This window comes from Pezoporus flaviventris, unplaced genomic scaffold (assembly GCF_033815535.1).
Source record: "Pezoporus flaviventris isolate CSIRO_AGI_PZ_B2104156 unplaced genomic scaffold, CSIRO_AGI_Pfla_v1 ptg000007l, whole genome shotgun sequence".
Taxonomy (NCBI): domain Eukaryota; kingdom Metazoa; phylum Chordata; class Aves; order Psittaciformes; family Psittacidae; genus Pezoporus; species Pezoporus flaviventris.
The window spans coordinates 8,735,966-8,757,967 of NW_026892555.1; the positions used below are offsets into that span (position 1 = coordinate 8,735,966).

Here is a 22,002-nt window from a genome sequence, read left to right on the forward strand (position 1 = left end):
TCTTTAATCATCTCAAAGAACCACTCTCCTGTTTTATTGTTAATTTTGTAGTCAACCAAGCTGGAGAGACTGCTCTGGACACGGCAAAAAGAGTGAAAGCTGTCCAGTGTGAGGAACTGGTAAGAACCGGGGTGGGGAAGAAGGATGGGGGATGTTTGTATGTTTAAAGATGTGGTCTACTGAAGATGGTGTTTCCACTGTATCTCAGACTTTATCGCTGTGAGCTGGCTGTATGCTAGGCTGAAGGTCCTACCATAGGTGAACATTTTCTAACTTCAAAATGCAAGAGTTGTTTTCTTTGTAAGAGTTAAAGATCTTACTTGTGTTGGAAGTAGTTAGATATTTTAACCAGACCCTAAATGCTTGAGAGTCTAGCTGTCACAGAACCAATAAATTGAGGCTAAACTAGATTTATGGTTCAAACTCAATTAAAGCTCCACCAACATTAACTACGGATTTGGGATTTCACATGGATTCGCCACTACACTGATGACTCTTAAACTTTATGGCAAGTGATCCAAAAAGTGCAATCACTCACCTAAAAGGGAGGGCTCTACCTTGAGGAGTTCCCTTGGACAACATCCTGACCTAAAGGAGAGTCCCTGACTGCAGCCAGCGCTGCTCTGAGGAGGAGCAACTCCAAATGGCTGCCCCAAGGGGCTCCATTGCTGCCCTGTTCGGATCTGAGCTGTTGTCAGATGTGGTCTTGTACACCCATGGGTTCAGGACCCAACTTCCTGCCCCTGCACCCACCAACCAGCACCATGTGTGTGGATAAAGAGCTATGCACATGGGAGCTCTCCTGGGATCTTGTCTGTGAGAAGAAGCTTTTGCAGGCTTTGGTCAGGGCTTTGTTTGGGCTTTTGTACCTGCCAAACAGGTATTTGAATACCAGTTAATACCAATTCTAGGACATTTGGGCTTCATCACCTTAAAAGTTCTTCTTAAAGCTGTTTCAGAGGTTGCTCTGTACTTCTGATAGAAATTCAAATCTGTTAAGACCTTTGAGGTCCTTTAGATCCTTTTGGTCTGGACCTTTCTTTGACTTTTCCTGCTTTGGCTTTTCCTAGATGACTTTAACAGGGCAGATAGTTCAGAGATGATGAAAGTCATCTTACAAGCAGAATTGAAATAACTTGAAATTAAAACCACCTCACAGGTGGTAGAGAAAGAGGCAAAAGTGTAATGTCTGGAAGTTAGGGTATCAGAAAATGTAGAACACCAGCTTCTGTTGGACTTTGTCTCTCTACTGAACATGATCAGAGCAAAAGCATTCTGGAATTTTGAGAATATTTAAGGAATGCTAACAGATGCCACTCAAGAAACCTATTGGCATTCAGGAACTAAAGGTGTTAAAGGATTTTCTCAGGTACTCTTATGAAGCAGTTAGCCAAGAATATGGTTTCTACATCAGACTAAGGAGCTTGTTTGTTCAAGCCCTCTAAAGTGCCTCTCACCAGCATGCATTTAGTAGGCAAGTGAGTTTAAGTACTGCCAAGGGATTAAGAAGTCTAAGCAGTCTAAGTGATTTCATATTCAACACAGAACCAGAAGAATTTACAAAACAGCTGCCATTTGCTGCTTAATTCTGTTTCTCAGAACAGTTTTGCTTCATTTGGATGAACCAAGGAGGATATCTACTTTTGCTCTGCAGCTAGTAATTTTAATACCTTTCATTTGACAATTGAACGTTCTTGTCATGTATTAATTAATTGTTGCAAAATCAAGAGAGCTTGTCCTTCAGAAATCACAATAATTTTCCATATTTCTGGGGATGCAAATCAGTGTTTTGCTATGGTTGATGAGGTGGTACTCTCACCACCTTCTCAATTACTCCCATGTCTGCTGTGTAAGTAAGTACACTGTGTTTCCAGTGTTCTGACTGTTTCTGCTGTTGACAGTGTTTCTGTCAGCTGAAAACCAGATCAGCCATACAGCATACAATTGGTATGGATTGCTTTTTTCTTAACAGTATATATTTAATAGAATAACATCAGCTGTTAATGTGGACCAACTGATTGTGCTGTAAACAAAAAAAAAAACACAAACAAGTGGATGTGATCAGTGAGCTTATCTAGCAGCTAATAGTTTCAATTATTATAATCAAAATTCTGGGAATACCTCACTGGTTATAAGGACATAGAGCTGTTGGAGCAAGTCCAGAGGAGGCCATGAGGATGATAAAGGGGGCTGAAGCATCACCCATTTGAACATAGGCTGAGGAAATTCAGGCTGTTCAGCCTGGAGAAGAGAAGGCTGCAAGGAGACCTCATAGCAGCCTTCCAGTATCTGAAGGGGGCCTATAGGGATGTTGGGGAGGGACTCTTCATCGGGGACTGTAGCGGTAAGACAAGTGGTAACGGGTTAAAACTTAAATGGGGGAAGTTTAGATTGGATGTAAGGAAGTTCTTTACTGTAAGGGTGGTGAGGCACCGGAACAGGTTGCCCAAAGAAGTTGTGAATGCTCCATCCCTGGCAGTGTTCAAGGCCAGGTTGGACAGAAGCCTGGGTGACATGGTTTGGTGTGAGGCATCCCTGCCCTTGGCAGGGGGTTGGAACTTCATAATCTTAAGGTCCTTTCCAACCCAGACCATTCTATGATTATTGCAATTAACTGTAATAGAGCATTTTCTCTCTTTTTTTTTTTCCTTTTCCATTTGTTAACAGAAAAATTATTCCTGCATTTTGTCTCAAAATTGGCAAAGAGATAAGGTAAAGAGTAAAAACATCATATGAGTGATCATACTGTTTGCCATGGGCAATAAAAAAACTACAGAATAAATAGCTAGATGTTTGCAGTGCGGTAGATGTACAAAGCAAATTTCTCTTGCATAGCTGGAGTCTTGATTGTGTAATTCAATTTCAGCTCAAGTGAACTCATGAATACTTATATAATGGGTGGAAAATAATTTGATCCAAATTTTATTTCAGGAAGATGGTTAAAGGCTCTCCTGAATCAAGCAGTACCAAATAGACAACTTATCAAATATCGTAGACTCATAGAAATGATAATGGGAAATCTAAGTATTAATAAAGAAAATTTATCTTCTCAGAATAACCATGAACTGCAATTTTCCGGGGTTTGCTGATCAGTGAAGTAGTGGGCTTTTAAAGAATCTGAGTACATGATTTGAAATGGCAAAGTAGAGGAATTTCGTGCTTAAGACACATTGGCCTCATCCAGTGAGGGAGGGATATATTTAACTAAAGGGTAAATACCCTTTATTTCTATTCAACACAAGGACTGTGACTTTGGAGGGATAATCTCTGTATGTACCAGAACCTGTAAGTAGGTTCTGCCTTCCCTTCTTGGAAAGGAGGGCTCCAAGTGCATTTCTGCTTTTGTGTCTGTACCTTCTCTTCTTGCCATCTAGTCAAACGCTTGTCAAACGTGGCAACTGCTACCCATTTGGAGAAAGTTTTCTCTTCTGCCTCTTGGCTGGTTCTCTATACCTCAAATAAATGAAGGATGTTAATGTGTGATTTGCCCTGAAGTTGTGGTTTGTTTTTTTTTTTAATGTCAGGAAGAGTTTTCAACTTCTGAATATTTCAGCTCATCACTTGCTGATACAAAACTTCACTGACACTGAAGGAACAGCAAATATTTTAACAAGAACCTTTCTTTCTTTCAGCTTTCTCAAGCCAAGGCAGGAAAGTTAAACCCACACGTCCATGTAGAGTACGAATGGAATCTTCGGCAGGAAGAGATCGATGAAAGTGATGATGACTTAGATGATAAAGTAAGCAGGGAATTTGCACAAAACCTGACAATTTCTGTTCTGTGGACATGAATGGAAATACAGACCCACTTGAACATTTTTTTTCCTCACAGATTTTATTGGATGGTGCAAAAGCTAGTTTTGAGGCTCATATTAAATATTGCCAAAGTGCTTTTTGATTTGATTTTGTCAACATAGTCATTATGGATTTCAGCTTCAGAGGTTTTGCTTTGACAAGACATACAATTTCATCTAAATCAGTAAATGTAGATTACTTATTACTTTGCCATTTTATCCCCTAATTGTAGATTGTTAATTTTTAGCTGGAGGAAATCCAAAGCTTCCGTATTTATTTTTTCCATAAATTAATAAACCCGAGTTGTTGAATAAAGAGCTCTGTTTTTCAGAAACTGTGCTGTGCACTTTATTTCTGGTTAAGAAGTAACAGGAAGACAAAACTTGAGGGCACAGGATAATTGCCACGCTAGAATATGTGAAAACTTAGCCTCTGTGCTCTACTTTAGCAAGTCAGTTAATTACTCTGTGCTCTGTTTCTGTAATAAATGCGAATACTCCTCTCCTATTTCTCTATATCTCTATAGACACCTCTGTATCTCCGGGTGCTGTAGAGAGGAAATGTGGTCAACTTTTCATTTTCTGTGACACATGAGACTGAAACATTCAGAAACAAAAATGATTTGCATGTCCTCAAGGACAGGAGAGAACAAAATGATTATCTGTGCAGGGAGCCTCAGGAGGATAACAAATGCTGTATGGGAGATAATAGCCTGAACCAGAGCTGCAGTAAAACAGATCTTGCTCCATATACAGCCATTAACATGCAGCAGTTAAAAATTGCTGTGTAAAATTTCTTCAAAGAGCAATTAGATACGTTTAAAAGAGATGTACCATGGAATATATTGCTAGGTCAGTCAACAGATGAATCTGCTGTGCCAAAAGAGGCTATTTTTAATATGCACCAGTGGGATAATATACTTGATCTTTGAGATAACTGTCTGGTGTGGGTAAAGAACTATTTGATGAACTGAAAAGTTATACTCTAAAAACTTCACTAGGCTTTTATTGGTATATTATTTATTATATTATTATTGTGTATTTTCTTTAAGAATAAATCTAACTTTGTGTACGTGGTAATGTGTTGATGCTACAATATTTTTCGTTTAGAGGAGAGAATCAGTGGATCACTAAGAGGAGGAATATAGGCTTATTGGTCCATTAAAGAAAGAAATTATGTTCGGTTCATTAGAATATGCTCTGTTTTCTCCCAAACACTAACTATATTTACTGGTTACACCTGTATAATGCATTCATTTTTCTGTTCACAGCCTAGTCCCATAAAAAAAGAAAGATCTCCAAGACCCCAAAGTTTCTGTCACTCTTCAAGCATTTCTCCTCAAGAGAAACTGACTCATCCTGCATTTAGCACTCCCAGAGACAAGCAAAGACTCTCCTATGGAGCTTTTACCAATCAGATCTTCGCTTCTACAAGCACAGATTCACCCACCTCTCCAACTGCCGATGCTCCTCCTCTTCCTCCTAGAAATGCTGGCAAAGGTAAGTCTATCTCCAAAGTAAGTCTGTCTAGATTTGCAAGTGGTAATTTTTATACATTTGTCCTTCCTTTAGCCAGGTGGGTTAGAGAGTTTCAAGATGTAGCATAGTTTTTTCCTGTTACATTGATGCAGTAAACCGATACAATGCATGTTCAGAACTTAAAATGCCCCTCCCCTGTTTTTTTAATGGTCTCATAACTGTACATGACTAGGTGAAAAAATAAAGTAATTCTTTATTGAATAAAATCTGGTTCATTTTCTCTAGAATTTTTGTTCATATTTAGGAGAAGCGTTTTTAAGCATTTATAGTATTTACAGTAACAAAAATGCAAGTGATCTGGAAGAGGTGCTGGTGGGTAGTGCTAGGGATGTGATGTATAGTGTCTGGCAGAGGGGGTGAAGACTTTAGAGGAGGTGCAAGAAGGCTCCCTCACTTTGCAGTCAGACCCTGTGGATAAAGACAAATACCAGAATGACCTGTGAAGTACTGAGCAGGTTGGTACTGAAGTTCCTTCCCTCTCAGTGCATCAAGGATCTCCTCTTTCACTTTGCTGCTAGAGAGGCATAAGGAAAGGCAGAGAAAATACTAAGCTTATTGACAAATTGTTTAAAAGCCACTTAGGCACTGAAGATCTAAAGCAAACATCATCCATTCTTCCCTGAGTGAAACAACTATTTTGCTCTTGTAGAAGTATCTGTAAGGAAGGTTTGTGCTACAATTCAAGCAGTCTACATTTAGCTGAAATGAGTGGGATGCTTTTTCTTAGTAATGACACTCTGGGTAGCCCTTGGAAAGGAAGAGAACTTATTTGCCTATGAGGCTTACTCTTGCAGTAAGTGGATGGTGGTTCTTTGACCTTAAACTTCAAGTTTTGATGATGTATTTATGAAAAAAAAACATTACTTTAATTTGTACAAATCAATGTTTTAGAAGAAAAAAAAATCCCTCTTCATTTTTTTACCTTTTTTGCACACAATTAATTTAGAAACAGCCAAACTGTGTTTTTACAACAGACTTATTAGAGGAAGCTTCAGTTGTGGAGTCTCCTACACTGGAGATATTCAAGGCCCGCCTGGACAAGTTCCTGTGTGATGTACTCTAGGTTACCCTGCTCTTGCAGGAGGGTTGGACTAGATGATCTTTTGAGGTCCCTTCCAACCCTTAGGATTCTGTGATTCTGTGATTCAGTCTGACCTAGGATAACTTCTTTTTGTCATAAAGTTGCAAGGCTTGGAGACTAATCACAAATCCCATTTTGATAAGAAGGTCATGAGGTTTGCGTCTTGTATCTGTCTGTACACTGCTTAGTATATTGCAGCTTTCAGTGGATTATAATGAACTTTATTTCTTTGTCGTTGCCTTTTCTCCAGGAAGGGGAATATTTACATGCTTATTTCATGCTAAGTATGCATTCAAGTTTTAGAAACATTAGGCATATTCCTAGGTGTTCCTGCAAAGTCCTGGATGAGTGAATCGACACAAGACCAAAGCTACTTGGAAAGAAAGGAAACACCAAGTTCTTGTGTGCTTTCATGTCAAGAATTACACAAAGGAAATCCTTATATTACAACAAAATAACATGATATTATCACAAAATACAGAGAACTGTTGACTTCTAAAGTAACATTAACTGCTTCATCAGAGTGGAAAATGCCAGATTTGCACTGCAAGAGAGAAAGGTTGAATGTCACTAGGCTTCTCTGCTTCAAATATGCCAAAATTTGACAGTCTCGGAGTGATACTGGGTTTTTGGTTGGTTTTCATTCTGTAACATTGTAAAGTATTTAATCCCTTTTAGGAGTTTCCATTAAATATATGCCCGTGTTACAGGAGTAATTTAAGACTCAAAAGAACAGGGGAACAAGGTGATGTGCTTAGAACAATTCATCAATGTGGAAAAGTCACTCCAGACACATCATTGCAGATGTACTTATGCTTCATTATAAATTCTGCTACACCTGGTTATCTCCCCCACTTCCAGCTCCCAAACAGATAGATAGTTTTAAAGTAAAAGAAGCAGATACTCTACTTCCATAAGACACTGGTGATGCATCTTAATTTTGAAACAGTCTGACTTAATTTTGTTTCTGTAGGAAAAAGTAATCCTATGGGAATTATCTGCTCTTTTGAGATTAATAGTAATAGGGTATAACCCTTACATCAAAGTCTAACATGCAAGCTTACTTACCAAATCCTTTCTATTGTTCATTTTAATAGCTACCTATTTGATTTAAGATCACATGAAAACACAATAATGTATTTTGCTCTAAGTTCCCTAAATATCAAGAGTAAAAAGAGCATTGAATCTTTAATTCAGTTTAAGCTTTTCTTCTGTGCCCAAATATAATCTGATCTTTGTCGTTCTCTTCTATGAAGCCCCAGCAGATACCATGGGACCCTGCTAGAACATGGAGACAGTCTGTAGGGAGGGATAGCTGATGGGATCTTATTTTACAATGAGGCAGAGGAATTTAAAGTTTCATGGTTTTTATCCTTTGAGGCATACAGATAAAACTCTTTTCCAAAACACATTGTATGTTTAAACAAAACCACCTCACTTTAGCCCTCTGTAAGCTGGCTTCATGCACCAGTGAAGTTCCTTAGTAGCCAGGTTCTATGGTGTTTACTGAGATGCCACAGTGGCTGGGAGCCATCAAGTCTGGACTTTGATTGGGCAAAGAAGGTAAGTTGTTGGAGAATGTGTATATAGAGGTCCCTAAAATGCTGGAATGTCGGTATACTTTACAGTAAACAAACTCTTTTTTTTGGATACATCTTACTTTTTGCTATCTCTGCTACAGATTTACTTAATCCAAACAGAATGAAGAGTACAGAATGAGTGCAGTAGCTGCATAAGTGAACCACTGTTTGCCTTCTCCAGTAGTTCCTCTCAGCTTATTCAGGTTCAGCTTATTATCAGCCCAATCTTTAGTCTGTAGCATTCTAAAAAATCATCAGTCTTTCCAGCTTACACCTGCATTATGGCTCCAGACATCTAGCAGGTCTTCTGCTTTAAAAATCCCAAAATACCAATATTGGTGTGGTTGCATGACTCAGCACAGCAGCAAAAGAAACTTTGCATGACCTTAGTTGTGAATCCAAAGTGAAGGCAATGTTGCTAACTAGTTTTGTAGAAGTTAGGCAGTCTAAGACAAGTTTCCTTAATTTGAGCTGAAAGTGAATTAATTTGTAATGGTTCTGCCTATTTTCGTGTACGGGGTGAACATGGAGGTCAAGGATCAGTTTGATACCATGAAGTGAATCTTGGTGACTTACATGTTTGCATATTTTACGCTCTTTTTCACAGCTCTGATGTTAGGTACGTAAACCCAAAGGCATTTGTGTTTCCAGTCCACTGCCACTGCAGATACCATATTCATATAATCTGCTTCTCACTTGATCAGATTCAATTCCTAACCAAATTTGCTTATTTGCCTTTACTAGTAACTTCTAGAAGCTGTGTGACTGCATTGCTCGCAGGATTAGCAATCTTCTCAGATCCATTATATTACTTTGTTCATGTACCAATATTGTCATTTAGCTTTGGTGTTTTTTCTGTCATTGTGTCTGTGTCAAGGCACGACTTGGAAAGCAGTCATGCAGGTCTCCTTTTCTGTTTTGTTAGATAAACCAACCATATTTCACCTTTTCTGAGAGAAGAGTATTTGCATTCTCCTGTCATTCAAGTCACCCTTTCATCATACTAGCCTTTCTCTGTACCTTTGCTGTTTAAATCAGCTTTCTTAAATACAAGTGACTGGAAGTACAGAGACAGCATTAAAACCTTGCTGTTAGTGCTGGAAGGACTACATCAGAACTTCCTTTGTCCTAATTTTTTTATTATTATTCCATCATATTATAGCATATCAGGCATTACACAGTCTCTAGTACCATTTTCAACTGGAGCCCTTGATTTACAGAACAAATGCTTCCTTAATATGGAATTTTAACATTATCCACAATACTTCTCTATTTAATCTCATTTCCATTACCTCAGCCTTTAAGGTTGTCCAGTTTCTTCTGTTTTGTACTAGTGCATCAATCCGAAATGCAACATTCTTTAACATAAAGTCTGGGGTTTTTTAACAGGACATTTTTCAGCTTTTTATTATAGAATGTACTGCAAATGCTGTTGTTGAATTGATGTCTATTCTTAGCTTTCTTTTTCAGAGTGATCATGGTAATTTTGTCTTTATGATCTTCTTTTCAGTCCTGAAAATGTGATGCGAAGTAAGACAAACTGAGGAAGGCTTTTAGTAATATCTGCAAAAACATCACTCATAAGAACTTTAAGAATAACAACACTTGTCAATGAAGATTCTACTTTTAATATACACTTACTTTCCTTTGCAGTTCCTGTTATACCATTAACTGGAATAATGGTTCTTCCATATCTGTCATTAAGTGGTAAAAAAAAAATACAAATGTGAGGTTTTACACCCTAAGCGCACCATTTCTTGAGTGGATGGCAACAGCTTTGCATGGTCTCACAGCTACACAAATTAATAGATACCGTACTAACTGCACAACAGCTGAAGGGCAATGCACTATTAATGGTGGAACTTTTCCTGTTACTTACCTTAGTACAATAAATTTGAGATTATTTGATCTATCTACACATGAAAGTGTGATCCTTGCAATATGAAAAACTGATAAACGATGACAACAGTTTGCACTGAAAGTGACAGTTCCCAGCTAACTGAAGAGAGCCCAGTGGGAGCACAACTAAGAAAGTCTAGGTGGTTTTCCTGTTTGTTGTACTTTTTTTCCTTGTGTGAAGAAAGTGTTCTCATGAAATATGAACTTCACAACTGTGTGGGAAATCATCATTAAGATGGCTGTGCAGAAGAAATTCAGTGGTTGGCTTACTTGCTGCCTGGTTAGAATCACAAAATATCTTTGGTCTAGAAAAGTAACTGCTCTGGTTGTTGCTTAAAAATGCCTAGTTAAGCGTGTGTAATTAAAAATATCATGTAAGAATTGTTTTAAGGTTTTGTTTATGCATAGATTTATGTGTATCACTGAGGTGAGCAGCTCTAGTGCTGACATGATAGGCAATAGAGAGCTTTAGTGTGGTGGTTTGCTGGACCAGCCAAGCTGAGACCCAGCAGGAGCGCATAGTTCGAGGCAGTTGATGGTGATCCATGCAGCAGCAAAACCACAAAGGTTATTGATGTGTTAGAAACCATGAAAGTACCTGAGAGTGGTCACGTAGGAACTGGGGCTTCTCCCCCACAAAAGGTGGGAGGATCAGCCCAACTGAAGTGCATCTCCACCAATGCACACAGTGTGGGCAACAAACAGGAGGAGCCGGCAGCCGTTTTGCAGCAGGAGAACTGTGACATAGTTGCAATCACAGAAACATGGTGGCATGACTCGCACAACTGGAGTGCTGCAATGGATGGTTATAAACTCTTCAGAGGGATAGGCAAGGAAGGAGAGGTGGGGGGGGGTAGCCCTGTGCATTTCAGAGTGTTTTGCTTATCTGGAGCTTAATGATGATGATGAGGCCCTGAGTGACATTGGTCAGTGCCCAGTGCCTTGGCAGTCCTGGGGTAACGGTTGGACTTGGTGATCTTAAAGGTCTTTTCCATCCGAAATTATTCCATAATACAAAGTATTTCATAATAAATTTAACGATGCTTTGTACATCATTATTAGATCTGTGTATTGTTTCACCAGTTGTTTCCAAAAGCTGATTCAGATTCCAGAACATTTCCCATGTTTGCTTTATTCAAAGTGATGTGACTTCATACCTCTTTCTGAAAAGATATTTTGAAGTTTTCCTTTATTTTCTGTTTATTGAAAGTTATTTTGTATTTCAGCCATGTAATCATTAGTGTATGATTCCTAAATTTATAATTATCTTCAGTGAAATTAATATAGGGATAAACGGTATGGTAGGGGCCTGGCAAGATGCATTAATTTCAATGCTTTAACACCTTTTCCCATGAACTGTTTTATGCCATAGGACCTTTTGAAAGCTATGAAGCAATAATGTTTTTCAACTCCTCTCTGATGTCTGGAGATACACTACTAGTGTGAAATATAAAATATATATCCATATAACCACCTTCAAAGAATTTTATCCTACTAAATTTTAGTTTTATAGAGAAGGATTCTTCACTTTATTGGCAATAAAAAGGAAACATTTTACTTCGTGCCTGAGGTTTTATTTTTACGATAAGCACACAATACTGCTTCACTGCATTTCCTCCACTTTCTGGCCTTCAAGCCTAGTTTGAACTCTGTGTCACTCATGGTGGGGCTGGAGACCGTGTTGGCATTGAGGGGTCGGGCTGCAGTGCAGTACTAACAGCAGCACAGCAGGTGGTGGTAGGAGCGAGCCTCCGAGGTGTTGGACATCCCCCACTTGCAGTTTGTCAGTGTGCAGTGCCTTTCTGAGATGTGAAATGCAGACATTCTGTGTATGGTTTTGACATGCTTTAAAAGTAATGTTACTGTTAACACTGGATGGTGAATTCTCCTTTCCCCCTCAGCACTCCTACGTTATACTCTGAGTTACTACTGTTTACAGAACAACCTTTGATTCATATTTATTTAAGCCAACTGAAGAATTTATGACTAGTCTGGGGGATCATCAGTCAAAGCATAGCCTGAGAAAAGTTTTCTTCTTTTTGCTGCAGAAATATTTCAGTTCTTGGTTTACATTAGCTTCCTTTCTTAAAGCTCAAGGAAGACATTCAAATGAGAAAGGATGCAAACTGGGGAACAAGCATTAATGTGCACTAACATTTGGCTTTTTGTCAGTTAATGGTCTTGTGAACTTGGGAGTAAATTGAGAGGAAGAATCCCGTAATACATAATTTGATTTATGAGGGTAAGCAACTAATGGAAAGCCAGCTCCAACATACCTGTGGGGATGTGGTTGAGAGATTCTCCTGAGCAGCAAAAGGCCTTCCAGGCTGGAATCTGGAGGAGAGCAGAATGAATCATTAACTCAATATGGGCAGTTTTACCAGTCTTTTCTTTGGGATTTAGAAGAAGGAGGGAGGTCACCTGCTGAAAACGCCTGGCAAATACACACTTACTTGTAGGGTAATTGAAGTTACCTTTTTCAATGTTTAGTGTTTCACCTAGGGAATTTTAACAAAGACTGTTCTTCACTGACTCTGGTACTTTTATGATGTGTGGTAATTTAGGAAGGAATGCAGACTTTGGTGACTTCTAGTCTATCTGTAGAGAGTGGTAGTATATATTTGTGAAGAGGCAGCTGTAGTCCTGTGTGCAGGTCAGGCTGTATCCTAATCACCACAATGAAGATTTTTGTCTCAAACACCTTTCAAATAGGTTTTTAAAAAAGGGGTGAATTTGTTCTATAGTGCTACAAAATGTGACTTGACTTGAAATTTCAGGTATAATTACACTTTGCTTTTAAATCGATTTTCTGCATGTATCGAGAGCCTGTGATAACAAAGCTCTTACCTGCAAATGTAATTGCAAGATCATGACTGCAGGGCAGCATTATTTGTTGGTTAGATTAAAACCAACTGAACAAAAACCCCCTAGAGCTGTTCTAACCTAATGCAGACTAATTGGGATAAGTGTTTACAGGTAACTTCTTACGGAAATGGCCACTGACTGGAGCAGTTGTCCCCTCACTGCATGTTTGCTCCTTGCACTGCCTGCTTCCTTGAGCTGCTCACTAAGGACAATTTTGAAGGGGAAGGATGAAGTTGATCAGGGAAAACTTGGCTTCCCTCTAGGTTATTTTGTCTTTTAACCTGTGTGTGTTCCCACATCCTGTAAAACACGCATTTTGTTGAGTATTTGTGCCAACACTGGTGCAGGGGGAAATAAAGTGTTTAAGGGGAGGGGTGACTGCATAAGCTCTATAAGCAATGCTACCATTAAATACCCAGTTTCAGCCTCGGAAAGGGCTTTGCTGATGTTGATTTTATGCACACTGCATACAACAGTTTGCACTGCAAGAATGTATAGTCTCATTTATGTAAGCCACATAAAAAAAGGGAAATAAGCATAGAAAAAATTAAGCTTACAATACAATTTTCAAAATGCAAGGCAAATTCATAGGTAGTTTTCTGTTCCCTGCATCCCCCTCAGTTTATTAACAGAATTCTTACGGGATGCTGTTACGGGATGTGGAAAACATGTCCCCACATACTAGAACATCTAGAAAGGTATTTCTTTTTGTTCCAAATTAATACTAGCTTTAATCCCACATGCTTAATATTTACTTAATTTTAAGATTTCATGCCTTTTTTTCTTTTATGCCTAAAATTAGGAATCATGAACCGATTAATCCTGTATTTTTAAACATAAGTACACGTGTCGGTCTATTGTCAAGTTGCTTATATTCCCACAGCTGAGATGGTTAAAAACGTGGTGAACGTGTCGTTTAATCTAAACAGTGTTCTGGCATGGCTTGTCTTTTCATTTGAGTCCTTTGCTGCACTTTGCTGTGGGTCTGACTGTGATTTTTTTATTTTTTTTTTTCAGTGCTGCTTTGACGTTTATGCACATGTATTTGTAAGAAGGTTGTTTGTTATTTTGCAGGCCCACCTTCAACCCTCCCTCTAAGCACTCAAACCTCTAGTGGCAGCTCCACTCTTTCCAAGAAGAGACCACCTCCCCCACCCCCAGGACACAAAAGAACCCTCTCTGACCCACCAAGCCCACTACCTCATGGACCCCAGAATAAGGGCCCAATTCCTTGGGGTGAGTTTTGAAACGCAAAACAAAAGGGCAGGGGAAAACCTTTTATGATGGATGATATATGATCTTTGGTTTCTTTTCACCTGGTGCTTGCTTTCCAATGATTGCAGCTTGATGCAGCGTCAGCTCAGATAAATCAGCAGTTCTATCTCCTGTCACTCTAGCTTCCAGGCTTCTGTAGCCGAGTCTCACTTGAGAAACCTGAAAACACTCCATGCTCCCCCTGGGGCACAATTCGGTCTCTGCTGCCTCCTTCTCTCTACCCCAGCTGCCCAGGCTGCCCTCACCCTAGCCCCTGCATCTGCTGCATCTCCTCTGCCTCTGCTTCCTCACCCCTGCTGCTATTCCGACCAGCTCCCTCATGTAGGTGGCTCATGAGCTGGGCCAGATAAACCCCAGTGAATCTGTGTGGTTCTGATTCCCAAAAGAGCTGGTTTCCTTGGGCTCTGTGCCAGATCTCTCTGACAAAGTGTTGGCAGCTAGCTGATGATGTGTTGTCTTAATATGTTTTGGGGGTTTGTGATGTTGTCTGTGCATACACAAAGACTGATAGGGTCACATCCTTCTACCTGCAGAAGTTATACAGAAACAGCACAGGGTTTTTTTTCTTTCTTTTTAAGAGGGTACTTTTCTGACAAGCTTTTTACAAACTATTTACCAGACTACTTGAATGACTCCTCTTTTCAATAAACATTGCTCTATGCAGTCAGCTTCTCCCTGTAAATCCCAGTACCTATAAATCTCAGGACCAGGAAATTTACTAGTGTTGGTGGCAGGTTTTCCATGTATCTCTAAACTTTTGAGCTGGGATCCAATGCTTACAATGGGGGGTCCATACATTTCTTGTGTTTTAAGATTATCCTCTCTCTGTTCTAATGCAGATTACTAGCCTAAAAAAATTGTAAGCGTAAAACCAGCAATGAGTTAAATGTGGTAAATCATAGAGTACTCGTGTAGAATATGTGATTTCATCTAGGATTTGATAAGAAGTGAAATACAGAGTCCAGTGAAAAGCACAGTCTTTTTCTGTTTCTCAAAGGAATACAAATAATGACAGTCTTTTGCAGTTCTCTACTTTTCAGATGTCTGGGCTATGGAAAAAATGTTTCCTATGTTCTGGTCTAACAGCCCTCTGCTGTTCCAGAGGTAGTAAAGGCATGTTGAAGAGCCTCAAAAATCTATGAAAAGTCCAAAACAACATCTAAAATACCAGATACTGGAATACGCTCTGATGTCAGACTATCGGAATGAGAAGTGTGGTAGGAACAGATGCTAAGCTAGTGCCAACTATTCTTTAAAAACATTAGACGACAGATAAAGGAGAAGAAAAATACTGCAGAGGTGCAGGTGTGGAGTCAAAGAACCTCATAGCAGTAGAATACCTTTTCAAGGCAGGGCTGGAGAAGAACATTGCTTATTCTGTCTCTTTTCTGCTCTGCAGCGCACTCTAAGCTTCAGTGACGGAAGAGGGGCCTCTTCTCCCCTCTTAGCAGAGATCTGTGCAAAAACTTGTTTCAAAGTCTGTTTGGATTTTAAGCAAGGATTAAGTTTTGTGTTTATAAAAGAGGGAGTTTCTTGTATCTGCCTTTGTGGTTTGGTTTAAAAGCATTGTCAAACGTTCGCTGCTTTCCCTTTCAGAAGCTTTTTTTTCCATGTTGTATTTCTTGTCATGTTGAATTTCAGCGTTTGTTTCCTAATCTGTGCACTGATTGAGGCTTCAAGCAGAGCAATCCTTAGCTTATGTCTAAGAAAATGAAGTTACTATTCAAAGAGATTCTAAAAATGTCATTTAGATTATTTTGGATTCCCATAGCAACCACAGGATATTTTCCCTTGTTTGATCCATAGGATCTACATGCGAAGGATTTGCTGTTTGTTTTACCTTTATTTTTCTTTTCCCCCATTTGAAATTCACACATATTTTTAGCAAGGCTCAGCATGAGCTTTTTCTGCATTTCCATTTAAACTTCAGTGCACTAAGAATGGCATCTAAGCAAATGTGTCGTTCTTTTGCATGGGAAGTATTTTCTGTTCTTGGATCATTAAATGTCAATTTACGTCTATTTCAGTGACAGAATTTACTGATGGTTGTTGAAGTTGGTTCTGAGATTGTTTAGACATGCTATAATAGAAGAGAGGGGGGGAATGATAAAGGCACTAAAAGTAGTTAGTATAATTGTACCTTGGGAATGGTGATGGTTAATGAAAAAGAAGCCTTCTGAAGGAGTTCAGGAGCACTTGGGTTTGGATTTTGCTGCCTTGACAGAATTGAGTATACCCAGGATCTTTCTTTTACCAACGGTTAACATTCAGGTTATGGTTACATACTGACTTAGTTATTATATGAGCAAAAGCTATTCTTTACATAGGATAAAATACCAGGCCTTAGAAATAATGTTTTGTTAATAAAATCAAGTTCAAGGTGGTTTTAAAAAGATGTGCCTCATAATGCAAACATCTGTGATAAATTTATTTGGTCCTGGCCTGCAGTATCTCCTTCTATTCAGAGAAAATTGAAACACTCTATTCACAACAAATGCCCTAGAGCACTAACTCAGCAATGTCATTCAGTCTTTCCCTGCCAGCAGATGTGAGCTACCAGTAAATTGTTTTAAGCTGTGTTATATGTAAGGTCAAGTTGGATTATTACTGTCCCTGCTGTTTTTTCAGTTACAAAGCTAGTAGTAAACAATGATGTTTAACATCTCTAGACATGTTGTATAGAGGATACTTGGACGAATGTGTACTTCACCTGAAGTTGCACCCTCCGGTGATTATATTTCAGTTATCATAATGATAATTTTCTTTAAATTGTGCTTCTTTCACCTCAGGTAATGATTTGGGCCCACCTTCAACTAAGGCTGCAAACAAGTTTGAGGGGATGTCTCAGCAGTCAAGGTAAAATCTGTGTATATGAAGGCAAAGATGAAAATTTATCTAAGGATAACTCACTTATAAAGTAGAAAAGAAATTGCCTTTCATATGAAGTAAAATCCTAGCTATGTTTCTTCATTAGTTTTCTGCATGCCTGACTACCATGCAAATACTTTGGCTTCATCGAGCCTCCTACGCTTGGTTCATAGCTGTCCAGACACAATTCATCCTTTGAGAGGGATGGGCAGAACAACTTGGACCAGAATCTATCTACTGCTCCTACACAAGCACTCTCTGAGCTGGGGAATGCTGCCTCAGACTGCAGTCCGGCAGGACAAAAGTTTTCTTTTCATGTGTCCTGTATTTGATTTTTATGTGCTTCAGTGTGAGGTCTCACTCCTTCAGCTGCAGGAGTGTCACTCTGGGTATAGGCTGGCATCGGAGACAGCTCTGTAAGAGAGAGAATTCATCTCACTTGTCCAGCTTAACTGTTTGCCAGTCTGTGCTGACACACACTGTGTAAGCTGTAATACCACAAACTGCTTTTAGCTCATAGTTCATCAGGTCAGTGCATTACAAGTGTCTTCTTCAATAGCTGCAGGAGTAAGGATAACCATACATCCGTGTCACTTGGTATTTGCTACTCCTTTATCAGTATTGTGATTCCAAAATCCTGAGGTTCAAAAAGCATGGTAATTCTAATAAACATGTGCCTTGGGCAATACAACAGAGACTGTGCATGACCACAGTGTGCGTGATCAGGCCGTGACTGGAGGTGGATGTGTAATGTCAAACAAATCACAGAACAAGATGTATAGGTAGCCTTTCTGGACACTCCTCAGTCTGTGATCTGCCCTGTCAGGACAGGCAGGGGACGTGGTGGTGGTGGCACAGCTGACTTGCCATGTTGGCTGAGTCCATCCGGGTGGCACTGGGTATTCAGAGAGAAAGTGGTGACGTTCCTACAGCGCAAAGAGCTGGTGCCATGCTTGGTGCTTGTAAGACAAGGGTAGAAGTGTGGTTCTTGTGTTTGATGGCATTAGATAAAGGCTGAGGTAATTATTTGGTGAATCAAGACTGAGCTTGGCTGTTCTTTCAGTTTTGTATCATGATATATTTTGACTATTTAAGAAAAGCTAGGAAATCAAAATTAGTCATACTCGTTTCGAAACGTTAGCTGTGGAGACAAATAACACCAGAATCAAGGCTGTTTGATGCAGAAGACACTCCGCTCTCTTGAACTTATTCTGGCAACTTCCTCACCCATTTTTCTTTTCCCTCGTGTTTTGAGTAACTATTTTGAGGTGATACTGGTTTTCATTTGATTATTGATTGCTTGATTTTTATGCCTTAAATCAATTGGCTTTCGTTTTTTCTTCCACTCTCCTTTTCTATAAAAGTGAACTGAATGTGGTTTTAGTAGAAGAAACTTGGTGGGTTCTGTTGGAACTTGTAACATGTTTTGCCCTCATGTGCCAGGTTTGTGAATCTGAGCCAGCCTGGTGTTAATTCTGACAAAACATTGCCTACAACAGAAAGCTTAGATGGAAAGTTTTGGCAGTGTGCAACTATCTCAGATTTTTGTGCTGTAACAAATTACTCACAACTCCTGCTTGTATTGTTGTTTACTCCTATAAATAGCCAACACAGCTGTAACACAGGCTGGCAAGTAAACCCTGTTGTTTTTCCACAATTATCAGTATTCCCTCAGAGTAGCCGAGGCTTTGTTTCCTGATGCGGCTGCAGTTTATGGGTAATACAGTCTCATACTCATGCAGTAGGCTACAAGGCATAGGCTTAGTCCTGGGAAACTTCAAACCACTGACATAAAGCACAAATTGTTTTGAATGCTTCGGTATGATTATTTTAAAGAGCCAAGTTTTCCTTAAAGTTCTGGATCTGCCCTCTCAGCTGGTCTTTCAGCTTCACCTACTTTTAAAGTACAGTTTTGCACATACCATAGTTTGTAGAATAAATCTGCCCTTTAGCATTAAAGCCGTGTGGGGTTTGTATGTCTTTATCTGTGTAAAAGCAGTTAATTCTTAACAGTGTTTTGAGTATACTTTATAACAGCATGAAAGCACTAACAAGTCACATCTGTTGATTTAGCACTGGGACTGCAAAGACTGCACTTGGCCCTAGAGTTCTTCCCAAACTACCTCAAAAAGGTAAGAGGTCTCTTTGTGGGTGTTCTCATAATGGCATCTTTTAAATACGTGTGAAAGTAGATGCTTGGTTTAAATATATGGGACTTTTCAGCAAAAGGTGTATTTCTAAAATGCACAAACCACAAAAGCTTAGCAAAAACCAGAGAGGATTCACCAATATCGGGAAGGTTTTTATTAAACTAAAAGAATAGTTAGACCTGTGGGAAATACAATTAAAAAATATCATAAACTAACTGAAGCTGGAAGAGACCTCAGGGCTGGTCCAATCCAGCACTCGGAGCAGGACCAACTTTCTGACGTGAGAGCAGGTTGCCATGGCTGTGTCCAGTCACATTTTGAGGCTCTCCATGCATAACCTCCCGGGGCTTCTGTTTTTTCTATCTTTGGCTGCTTTCATTGGTCAGGTTTTTTTCTCCTTCCTAATATCCGTAAGTGAAATTTCTTGATACCTTGAAGCAAGTTATGTCCATTGCCATGTTTTGGTGGTCAGGGTTGTTCTCCTTACAACAACTTTGAAAAGAATCAGGTGTTGTTACATGCTCACTGAGTGACAGACTTGCTGAGCCCCTCATCCCAATGAACACCTTATGGCCCTTCCTTCTTAGAAATGTTTTTTCTAGTCTCTCTTTAAACTCACAGAGCAGGTTTTATTTAGTTGAGTTCTTGCAGCAATTGATTGTAAAGTTGAACGTATACCTACCTTGTAGCTCTGATACAGAGTCCATCAAAAAGATGTTCTGTCTGTGCGAGTGGATCATCACCACAAAGCCTGAAGATCAGGAAGTGATGCCTGCGCAAACTTCAGAAGCGGGGTGCCTGAGAGTGCAAATCATTTTAACAGAAAATGCAAATATGGGATTTCAACTTTATTAAATTAGTTACTATGACCTGGTATCATCTTTTGAAAGAGACACCAATGATGCGATAGGGCACCACTGCAAAGACAGCACTTCCTTGATTTCAAATTATAAGGTTGAAAACTTAAGATGGGCTCAATCAAAGCACTTTAGAGGGCTACTGACATTTTTTTCATCTCATTTACTTAAGCCTCAAACCAATGTGGATGATCAGTGTTTTACATTTGCTAGTAGATAAGTCTTAAGAGACAAAGCCATATGCAGGTATCAGCACAGGCATTTTCTAAAATGAGGTATCTGATAGTAGCTATACAATTTCTTTCATGGAAATTATGCAAAGTTGGGGGGGGGGGGGGTGTGCTGTAAATATAAATACAGCATGGAAGTGTTATTGCAGTAGGTGATATCCAAAGGGAGTGTTGCTGCTTCCAGGACACCTTTTTGGCTGGTAGAATAATGACACTAAAGTAGTGCTGAACACAATAAGGAATTATTCCTTCTAGTCAAAATGTGTTGCTTTCATCATGGGCTGTAACTATTTTCTCTCCTGTTCCCTTTCATCTGTTTTAATGCAGAGTTGTTTGGTTTTGGTGGGGGTTGTTGTGTTCTTATGGGCTTGTTTTTAATGTGGATTTCAGTCAAGTTTTCTTAAGGAACTAGCAGTAGAATCAGCACATGACACTGGGAAAAAAAAAAAACTATTTGGAAAAGCTATTTTCAATTCCTTTCCATAAAATCTGCCAAATACACATTTGAAAATGTCTCCTCTTCACTAAATTGTAAATATTTACAATAATTAAATACTACTTTTAATTTTAATGTCTGTAATACGTATTCTGTACACTGTATAGACCCATACGTGCTCATTCACTCTCTTCTTTAAGATTTTATAGGTACTAATCCTCAGAGTCAGGGGGTTTTGTATGCAGTTCAACTGTATATATGAATAATTGTCATTAAAAGAGAATTTTCACTGCAGTCACGACAGTAGCTTATATTTAATACTTTCTGATTTAGGTCCATTACAAGATCACTTTATTGCTTCTTAAGTATTTAATCTATAAATTGACATCTAGTAGCTGTTGGATTAAGCACTCATGGCCTCCAGGAGGAGCAATAAAATGAGACCTCAGTGAAAGAGGGTTACATCAAGGTGTGTTCCCTTGCATTTGCCATAAACTAGGGGAACCTATGGGCAGTTAACAGTGCTCAGTGAACATGTGGTCATTTACGCAATTACGGTTTTGATATGTGCTTAAGTTCTTTAATATTAAAATGAGATGGTGAAAACCCATTGTTATGCTCTTCTGTTTTAGTGGCACTAAGAAAAATAGAAACCAGTCATCACCTTTCAATAGATAAATCCCATCAGCACACGGAAATGTTTCAGAAGCCCTCGCTGTCCATCGATATACCACAGAAACCACAGCCTGGAGACTTGCCCCCAAAGCCTCTGCCCCTGGAATTAACTCAGAAACCTCAAGTGGTAGATTTACCCCCAAAGCCTGGAGAACTGCCCCCAAAGCCTCAGCTCGGAGACTTGCCACCAAAACCACAACTTGGAGACTTACCCCCAAAGCCGCAAATGAAGGACCTTCCTCCAAAACCTCAGCTGGGAGAGCTCTTGGCTAAAACCCAAGGTGGAGAAGCATCACCGAAGCCTCAGCCCTCAGAGGCAAATCAGAAATCTCACTCCTTAGATCTTTCTCCAAATGTACAATCTAGAGACACCGTCCAAAGGCAAGCATCTGAAGAGTCTAATGACATAACCCACGCCCTGCCAGAAACCCCTGTGCCACTGCCCAGGAAAATTAACATGGTAGGTGTTATTCCAGCTCATTTAAAGTAACCATGGGAGGTTTTGAAGTTACTGCAGGACTATCTGTGCAAAAAAAAATCCCCATCTTTGAGCTATGCACACAAAGCAACAGAATGTTATGGGGTAGGATGGGGAATAAGGAGTTCTCTTTGTGCTCCCAAGAAGCTTCAGCAAATGCTGGGGGTTTACAAGGCCTCTTGCATACTGAAACAAGTACTAGTAGCATAAAACGATAGCTTTGGGAGCATGACAGTTTGTTTAGATGCATTAGGGAGCTCGGGCATTTTTGTCTG

At 39.4% G+C, this 22,002-nt stretch overlaps 1 protein-coding gene across 3 annotated transcripts in view; it reads left to right on the plus strand.

Annotated features, from left to right (window-relative positions):
• The window catches only part of ASAP1 (ArfGAP with SH3 domain, ankyrin repeat and PH domain 1), a 150,909-nt gene that overhangs the window by 120,807 nt on the left and 8,100 nt on the right, over positions 1-22,002 (plus strand). For 2 of the 3 annotated variants that reach the window (XM_061447716.1, XM_061447718.1), the window contains 7 exons: positions 52-119; positions 3,633-3,740; positions 5,066-5,294; positions 13,833-13,994; positions 16,823-16,889; positions 18,975-19,033; positions 21,207-21,709. In XM_061447716.1, the coding sequence (XP_061303700.1) occupies positions 52-119; positions 3,633-3,740; positions 5,066-5,294; positions 13,833-13,994; positions 16,823-16,889; positions 18,975-19,033; positions 21,207-21,709 (1,196 nt within the window). The remainder of the gene's footprint in view (positions 1-51; positions 120-3,632; positions 3,741-5,065; positions 5,295-13,832; positions 13,995-16,822; positions 16,890-18,974; positions 19,034-21,206; positions 21,710-22,002) is intronic. The other variant, XM_061447717.1, reaches the window with a different exon arrangement.